The sequence below is a fragment of the Microtus ochrogaster genome, unplaced genomic scaffold, assembly GCF_000317375.1.
Source record: "Microtus ochrogaster isolate Prairie Vole_2 unplaced genomic scaffold, MicOch1.0 UNK61, whole genome shotgun sequence".
Lineage (NCBI taxonomy): Eukaryota > Metazoa > Chordata > Mammalia > Rodentia > Cricetidae > Microtus > Microtus ochrogaster.
Genome location: NW_004949159.1, coordinates 921,005 through 930,681, shown reverse-complemented (window position 1 = coordinate 930,681; position 9,677 = coordinate 921,005). Strand labels below are relative to the sequence as shown.

The 9,677-nt window shown below is 36.0% G+C and overlaps 1 protein-coding gene across 1 annotated transcript in view; it reads right to left on the bottom strand.

Moving 5' to 3' along the window:
• Positions 1–8,203, bottom strand: part of LOC101991433 (DExD/H-box helicase 60) — an 85,788-nt gene extending 77,585 nt beyond the window's left edge. Inside the window, exons 1-5 of the mRNA XM_013354694.1 lie at positions 8,152–8,203; positions 5,704–5,770; positions 5,182–5,371; positions 2,826–3,167; positions 1,228–1,344 (exon numbers count right to left, since the gene is read on the bottom strand). Of these exons, the coding sequence (XP_013210148.1) occupies positions 1,228–1,344; positions 2,826–3,167; positions 5,182–5,371; positions 5,704–5,770; positions 8,152–8,203 (768 nt within the window). The remainder of the gene's footprint in view (positions 1–1,227; positions 1,345–2,825; positions 3,168–5,181; positions 5,372–5,703; positions 5,771–8,151) is intronic.
• Positions 8,204–9,677: the final 1,474 nt, after the last annotated feature.

The window sequence follows — 9,677 nt, the reverse complement described above, 5'->3', positions numbered from 1 at the left end:
TTAATACCAAAAGTGAGAAAATAGATCAATTAAATACTCTGCTAAAAAAGTAGATAAAAAGAAACATGAAAATCAAAAGAAAGTAGAAGATGAAATCATAGCCTAAGAGAATAAAATTTTATATATCTAGTCAATATATATATATTGACTCAAGCTGAAATTAGACAAACATTATTAAACAAATAAGAGAAATCACAGATGTACAAAACAAAACTAAAGGCAGAAGAGACAGAAACCTACTTCATAGTAGGCCTAAATACACCAACATCCACATCACAGGTAAAGTGACTAAGGAACCATCCCGACAAATATGTGCCAAGTTTCAGGCAGAAAAATTTACAAAATTATCACAGATTGGATAATTCCTCTGGTTTAGACTGGATTTCAGAATGCTAAAAATAAAGCCTGAACATTCTTTTCTGTAAGCACATAAAATGCTACAAATAAATGTAAGACAGTAAAAAGAAAAAAAACAAAAATAAAATTGGATTGCCTTTTGTTTTGAGATAAAAGTTCTTTTAAATATAACAGATACAAACCTTTTACAAAACACATGACTTGAACATATTTTCAGTATGAAAATAATAATGATATGAAATAATAAAGCTCAGTGTGTTTTGTTTTTCTTTAAAAAAAAAGACAGTAAAAAGAGTGAAATTACACTAAACTATCACTTATGCCAAGCAAGACAAAAATTCAACAGGAAATAGAGCAAACAGAACCCAGGACCATATTAACAAAACCATTCACCATGATGAAGTATATGGATGCCAGGAATGGAATATTTAAAAAATGTGCAAATGCATCATGACCTCAATAAAACTAAGGGCAAAACAACAGTACTGTGGTATATTTACACGACTGTATTCAATGGTCTAAACAATAGGAGAAGCTCAGGATCATCTTCTTTACATCAGAGACTAGACACATCTTTATCTTAGTCCTACTTAACAGGAAGAAATAAAAACATTTCTTCTTAAACCAGGAATAGGGGAACTATTTCTAGTATCTCTCCGACTCTCCAATGCTACAAGAGACTTGTTACTATATCCATTAGACAAGAGAAATAAAAGAAGTTTGCTGGTCTCAAACAAGGTAAAACATTAGCACTGATACACAGGTTTGTACTGAGACCTACACACACACACACACACACACACACACACACACACACACTTTTAAAAATAAAGTTCAACTAAAGAGTGTTTTTTTTTCAAGTTCTATTACCTTTTCCACCATATTATTGAATGTCAAATCTCCAAATACAGTTGTTAAATCTAGGTCTCTATATTTTTTTAACTGTTGAATCAGGATTTTGTAATCAATCATAATCTCTCTCTCAAACTGCAAAACAAAATATTGTAAATTGTCATAAATACATCTTTGTTTTTCAGCTACAGAACTCAGAAATTGAAGAAGTAGTCATATTACAGTGCAGTCCTGAGTTTAAAATCTACCCTGCTGTGATCAAGTATGGTCAGCAAGGCTTGGAAATCATTCCAGGCATCACTTGGTTATCTCGTCTGGTATATATCACCTGATTTTAGCAGTTCCTCAAAGGTACAAATGATATAAATTCAGTGTGTTTCACTATGACACATTTCAAGCAAGCACCTAAGAGATTAGAATCCTCTCCCGCTGGGCTCTACGGTGCTGGAAACAGTCATTGCCAACAGTTCCATGCCATTTCCACTAGTCTACAAATGGAGTCATAAGCGATATTCCATTGTATTTTAAATTCTAAGAACTCCTCAAATCAGTTAATGTAAAAATGTTTCTTTAAGGTGAATTTCAGTAAATTAAGGTATAAATTATTTTATAAATAAAATTCTGCATTAAAATGTATTCTAGGCACAATATTTGTAAGGTTTCTAGTTTCAGAAACTGTTATCAACAGAATGCTATAAACTTAGACTAGGTGTGGTGGCTCATGCCTTTAATCCCGGCACCCATAGCTGCAGAGGAGTTGTAGCTTTGTGAGTTCCAGACCAACATGAGCTACACAGTAGGACACAGTACACAAAAAGAAAAAGTCACAACATAAACTCAATATTTAATATTTGCCTTGAGTGTAAAAATAAAACCAGGCCTGTTTCTCTTCATAGCTAGCATTCAGGGTTAGGAACACTTTAGTGATAGGAATCCTAACAAAGCAAAATAAATATATTTGCATATATGTAAATGTGTGATAATGAGCATGATACAATTCTCAAAGAGGCAATATGCTAATTGGTTCTAAACCTACTTTGTTGCTCTATGGAATGATATTCATATGCAGAACTCACCTCACGCAGTGAAAAATAAGCAAACTATATTTATTTATTAAGTTAGTAAATGTGCTTTACTCTGAAAAATTCCAAAAATTAGTTCTCAAATATACCAATTTGTAAGTGTCAAGAACTATTTTACAATAAGAACTAATTAGCAAATTACTGTATGTTATCACTATTAATTATCATTATTATTAACCTATATATTAACCTGTTGAAACTAGAATAGATTCTATATTATGGGTAGAGTCAATATTGAATCAAGACAGCTATTTTTTAAAGATTTGTTTCATTTTTAGTTTTGTGTGTATGTATATGTATCTGTCTGTCTCTCTATATGTACGCATGCATATATGTAGTTATGTAGGTATGTGCATGTAAGTGCAGTATACACAGAGGCCAGAGCTGTCAAATCCCTTTGGGCTAAAGTTAAAGCAGTTATGAACTACCAGACATGGGTACAAAACTAGCAAGCATTCTTAACGAGCCTTATCTTCTGAATTAATTTAGAACTGTTTATAAATCTCTAGAAAATTGTCTTTAAATATATATTACCTGCTTGAAAAACAGCTGCTTTGAATATGAGCTTTGCATAAAATATGCATAAAGACGGATGATGTCAGATGTTTGTCCTGAGAAGAGTGCGATGTTGACCTTTGCTGCCCAAGATTGAATGACTAAAAAGTTGAAAAGGTGTGTCTGCTGATCGTTCAGGCCTTCATCAGCAAGAATTAAGAAATATGGGCAACTCTGACTTAAGGTAATACTCCACTTTTCTGACAAGCATCCAGAAAATTCAGTCCACACATCAATGGCAGTATTCTTCTGAAGGTGCAAAATTAAAGCAGTTCTCAGTGTAAGAAGTCCAGGGACACTGAAGTATGCATATTCAGCATCCTATGAGGAGGAGACAAAGGACATTATTTGACAAGTGTTTTGCTAGTTTAGGCAGTTAATATATATCATTAAGGTCATTGAAGGAACATGGTACAGAAGGTTTGGGTTTGTATTTTTTTAATGTCCTTTAGTCAGTAAATTGACACTGGAATTTTTCTATATCACAAATGTATGCTATAAGTCACATTTTAAACCTAAGAGTAAGCAAGCCCATAGTACCCAGAGTTCGTTACTCTTTGTCTTCCAATCTTTTAATCATTCTCCTGTCCAACCTTATGTCAAGAAGACAAAGGACAAAAATAACTATGAAAATAATAATTTGTAATAATAAATGTTCTGGAATTGGGAACTGAAGGGGAACATGTTATTCTAAAGAATAATTCTAGATACAGTGACATTTCTTAAACAACAAGGTTTTTTCTTAGGAGATGATTAAAATCTGTGAAAGAATTGTAAACATGGAACAAAACCCTGCTTCCTTGAACGAAATGGTGCTGGTTAGCAATGCTCAGAAATGTACAGTATCGTGAGCTGCAAACTGATTGAACATCCACACAAGAGTCCCTGAGTATACCATTAGCTGCCCTGAATATAGGAATAGGAAGATATGGTAGCAGTAGATATACCTGTAATTGAAATTAACCAAATTTTATTAATTATACCAAATATGATATTCCCTCATCATTATTTATAACAGAGCATACAACAGCAAAATAGAATTAGTGAGTTCACATGGGCTCAGATACACCTAACAATGTATTCAAATAAGTTGCCTGCTGAGTTTTGAAGTCAAAGTAGTTCTCAGAGTTGGAGAAGTAGAACTGAGGTCAGTGGGGCCACTGTTCAGAAGTTCACCAACTCTTGTGACTCTGTCCACTAAAGTTTCCCATCACTACACATTACAAACACTCTAACTGTGCCCATTCTAGAACACTGTAATGCTAGGTAATTGCTTTGTTCTTCTCTTCCCTTTAAATTGTATGACTTTTTATTTGTTTTGTTTTGTTTATTTTTTGTTCTGGAGGTTGAGCCCACAACCTTGCACACACTAGGCAAGTCTTCTATCACTAAATTGCATTTCTATATTTTTTTTTCCTTTAAGGTTTTTCCAGGTTGGCTAAACTACTCATCAAGTCACTAAGTGAGGCTTGGGTAGCTTCCAACTTTGAACCTCCTTGCCTTGGGCTCCATCTCATTTTCTGAACTTTTAAAAATGTATTTTGCTCTGCAGTCAGTGGTGAAAATGTTTATATAATTTTATAAAAAATTTGATTTATAACAAGGGGTGGTGGTGCACACCTGAAATCCTTTTACTTGGGAAGCAGAAGCTGAAAGACCCTAAAAGACCCCCTGAAAGACCCTACAGACCCCCTCCTCAAAACCCGCAGCTAGCATGCTCCCGGGGAACGTTCTGTTTGCTTTAAAAAAAAATTCTCCGGATCAGCAGCCAGCCTGCTCTCGTAAGAACATCCCATGTGCTTGAGAGAGCAGGATGTCTTGAGATAGGGAGACTGCAAGGCAGGATGTCAATAAGATAGCACATCAACAAAGCAGGTTGACTGCAAAACAGGATATCTATAAAGATAGGAACAGGATGACTATTGCCAAACATCCATCTGTAAACTTGCTGTTTGCTCTTCCTATAAAAAGCCTGTCCTCCAGTTAGCAGGCGCGCAAAGTCCTCCGAAAGACTTTGCTGCCCACAGGTACCTGTGTTTACTCAATAAACCTCTTGCTAATTGCATCCTGTGGTCTGGACTCGGACCCCCTGCAGGTACCTGTGTTTACTCAATAAACCTCTTGCTAATTGCATCCTGTGGCCTGGTCTTGGAGTGTCCTGGTTCTGGGGTCTTCATCAGAGAAAAAGGTCTTCTCTGAGGGTCTTTCAAAGCAAGGGCATCATCATAAGTTCACGGCCAGTTTCAGCAACAAAATTTTTTGTCTCTAACTAATCATACAAACGAACTCTGTTTTCAGTCTTCAGAGGATAAAAAGTTCAGATGGTCTGTGTTACCTTGAAGAAAACTATGGCAAAATGTCCTCCTTTGCTAATGACATCCAGCAGGTAGCGCTCAACCAGGTAGAAGAAGTGGAGACTCTGCCCGGGCTCTAGCGACTTCTCACATACACATGTGACAAGCAAGGAGTCTCCGTCAATCAGAAAAAACTCAGATTCAACAAAATCATTGAATAAACTGGAATAGCTAAAAAAAGAAAAGCGTTGGAATAAAGCTCATATGGATGACATAATACCCCCAAACAGTACAGTTGTTATTATTTCACTGTCATTAACAACTTATTGCATATAATTACATATACTTCTATCATATATATATATATATGTATGTATGTATATATATATATACATACATATATATATATATATATGTACATTCTCTTTCTCTCTCTCTGTCACACACACACACACACAGATGCAGGTACACATCAACATTACCATATAAAGTCAAATAACTCTAGAGAAAAGGGAAATATTACACATGATTTCAAAACTCTTGATCACCACAAAAATACTTACTCAGCCTTTGGCATATTTTCCAAGACTAATTTTGACATTTCCTCTAAAATTCCTGTGTAATGTTCTTCTAAAAAGGGAAATAACAGCGGTTTTTTTTAGTCAGTCTTTTTAAGGGCGCTCACAGTTATTATTTGAGAAATAAGAAACAGTAATGTAGCCATTTTAACTGTTTAATCTGTGAAGCATGTATGTTATAATGTTATAAATAATATTTTGAATTTAAAATTACCCATTCTTGCTGCTCCCTGTGTCTCCAACCTGAATTAAGAAATATTTATCATGAAATATCCTTTACTCTGTCTCCTCTAAATGGTCCTTATTGATGAGATGCAAAATCTGCAAAGAAAGAAAAGAAACTGATCAACTTTCCTGTTAGCAGAAATGTGCTGAATGACTATCTTTGCAATTAAATATTGAGTAGCAGGGACACAAGAATGAGTACAATCAACATGTAATCTGTTCTCAGGGAATAAAAGTCAAGAGGACAACCATTAATCACATACACAATAGAAAATCATTAATGCGACCAAGTCAAAAAATGAGACATTCCATAAGGAATCAATGCCCAAGAAAAGTTCTAAAGAATTAAACAGAATGGAGGAAGGTGAGTGTCCAGACAGAGACGAGCAGCACATCATCACATGTAACATGCAATGGCCTGTGGCATGAAGGGATGGAGGTGGAACCAGGTTCCTCCAGGAACCAGGAGGCTGGAATGGAGAGTGGGAGATGGTGTTTGATGTTGAGAGAGGGTGTGAGAAGCATGCAGGTCCCTCCAGCATGTGGCAGAGTCACTAAGGATTTTAAGGAGATGTGACAGCTTTGCATCTTGGAAAGATTACTCCAGCACTATACATCAGTGGGAGTCAAGTTCTTGACAGCAGAGAGAGAGAAAGCTGTGGCTGGATAAAGCAATGATGACAACCAGATCCAGAGAAAACTAGTTCAACCATGATGGCATGGTGTATTGAATGTGTCGACAGCACAGGCACAGGGAACCAAAGAGCTCTTTCGTAAGGCAATATCAGACCCTTTTACTCAGAGGTACGAGAGTGGAGTATGAAGAAAATGACATACTGAAGCCTGCTGGGGAAGATGAGAAGGCATGGCAGCCCAGGGAGAAAAGTCAGCATCATGTACCTTAATACACAGGAATATGGTACTGCATGATGGATCTGAAGATTCTGTGTCTGTTCTAGATGGCAAAGAATGGGGTGACTGCATAAATAGCAGTAGCAGAAAACACTCAATAGCCTCCTTGGTCATCCAAAAGAATGTGCGGAGGCACATAGATGCACTCATGCAAAAGCATGCATCATACATAAAATCACACACACACACACACACACACACACACACTGCTTAAATAATCAGAAGTAAAGCAGCAAGATCCTAGTTTTCAATAAAATAATTTTTTAAATATTTATTTATTTATTTATTATGTATACAATATTCTGTCTGTATGCCTGAAGGCCAGAAGAGGGTGCCAGACCTCTTTACAGATGGTTGTGAGCCACCATGTGGTTGCTGGGAATTGAACTCAGGACCTTTGGAAGAACAGGCAATGCTCTTAACCACTGAGCCATCTCTCCAGCCCCTCAATAAAATAATTTTAAGATTAAGGATGTAGCTTGGTTAAGAAAAGAGCACTTACTATCATGTGTGATACCTTGGCTTCAATCCTCAATACCATAAATAGAAAATACCAAACAGTAAAGTGAGCCTATTATAATCTCCAGGTGTTAATCTGGATACTACACTCATGTTGTCTGTTACCATAAAAACTAATTAACATAAAAGTTTAATATAAAAGTTAGGCTTCATTAAGAGAGGCAATATCCTCAGTGAGGTAACCCAGGCCCCAAAAGATGAATATGGATATGGTATGTACTCACTTGTAAGTGGATGCTAGCTATAAATAAAGAATATTGAGCTTATAGTTCATGATCCTAGAGAGGCTAAGTTATAAGGTGAACCCTAAGAAAAACATATAGATCCCTCTGGAAAGTGGAAACAGACAAGATCACCTGACAAAATTGGGAGCATGGGGGTTCTTGGAGAAGGGAAGGTGGAAGGATATTGAATTCAAAAGTGCTTGCAAAAAGGAGAAAGTGTGGGTATCCATCCACACGTGCCCTTCATTCCACTGTGAGCAATGACCCCAGCATCCAGTCATACCCAAAAGCGATAACAGTGAGGAGGCTTCCCATATAGCAGAAAAACTTCCTTGATGACATTAAGAACTAGAATCCAGGGGACAAAAGTTTAAAAGAAATTGAAAAAAAACTCTCTCTTTTTTTTTTTTTTTTTGCACCAGAAAAAATATTACAAACTATCTTGACTTGTGGCCTTATGAAAAGAATTGTTAACAATTTCTGGGAAAACTTGTTACTCTTCTCCTAACAAATTTCAAAGTGGTTAAAAAATTCTATTCTGACAACCCCGTACCCCAGTTCTTGTCTCTGGACAATTTTCTCTGAAGACCTTGCTGATTGACCATCCGATAATTTCATTCCCACTGTCCCTGATACTGTGATGACATCACCTGGTTAGTCTGACCTAATACCATTTGGGGGGAAAGGGGAATTATGACGAATGTTGAGAAGTAAACACCAACCAAAGTCCTTTTATTTTTTCTAATTTTAACAACTAAAAAATGTAGATGGCTATTTGCCTATCCACCAGGACTGTACTCCCATGTTTAATTCTGCCTGTCCTGTGGGTCCCTAGCATCTTTCAAGGTTCTTCTCAGAGGGACAGATTCTGTGCAAAGCCAACAGACAGCGATTACAAAGATTGAAAAGAAGAATACAAAATAAACCGATAAGGTGAAGCATTTTATAAAAAGTAATTTGGAAAAGAAATACTTATTAGAGCTATATTTGCTTGTTTGTGTTTTTTATCTGCAGTTATTATTTATTTATTTGTAATGATGACCAAAACTGTGAATGACAAAAGACTTAGACTACCCATTAGAGTTGTACAGGAAGCTTAGTAACTGACAAAGCAATATAATTGGCGTTGCCTAGAATCAAACTAAAATAGTTGTCTATAAAGTTGCATTTAAAAGATTTTTTAATTTTTATTGAGTTTTAGTTCTTTGTTTTGAGCATGTGCACATATGTCTACAGACAAATGTAGAAGTCAGAGGACAATGTCTGGAGTCAGCTATCACCTCCCACCAAGTGGATCTTGAGATGGAGCTCAGATTCTCACACTTGGTAGCTAGTGCCCTTATCTGCTGAGCCATTTCATTGGCCCCATTTAAAAGATTTTAAAAACAGATACATAAATAAACTTAACTTCTTTAATGTCACTTTTCTAAAATGTCTGACAACAAAAACATGATCATCTAGATTAACCATAAAATCTGATTTTTTAAATGTCTTCTTAGCAGAGAAGATCAATAACTTAACCTAATTTTTAAAAGAGGACTGGTTTCAAGTTTTATAAAAACAAACCAAAATTTGACTTTAGGAATTCCATCCTTCACAAAGTCTTTAAGACTTTGTTGGTTCTCCTGTGAAGTCAAGAGAACTTCCCGATATTGCCCTCAGCTCTTCTATTCCATCTTGGGATATTCTAGTCTTTATCCAAGGACAAAATGGTATTTTCCTCTGTGACAAAATCCTTCTTTATTTTTAAAGAAATCCTCTTTTATTTTGAGCTATCTTTTTAGTGAAAAGTGCACCCTCTTCCTATTCCATCATTTTCTCTCCTACTTACTTACTCTTTTTATTTTACACTCTCATGAGAAAGAGTAGCATAACAAGCAAATTTACAAAACATATTGAGGAAGAAAGGCTGTTGCTGTCCCTATGAAGAGCTTCTGGGTTTTAAGAGTCTTACACATTTTATTCCCCTGGCTCTCACATGACTCTGAGAGCTGTAGGATGTTGCAATCCTGCAAGAGCAGGCCAAAGAGCAAAGATACTGATGACCTTGTACAAGTGAGAAGGGATAAAGATACACGG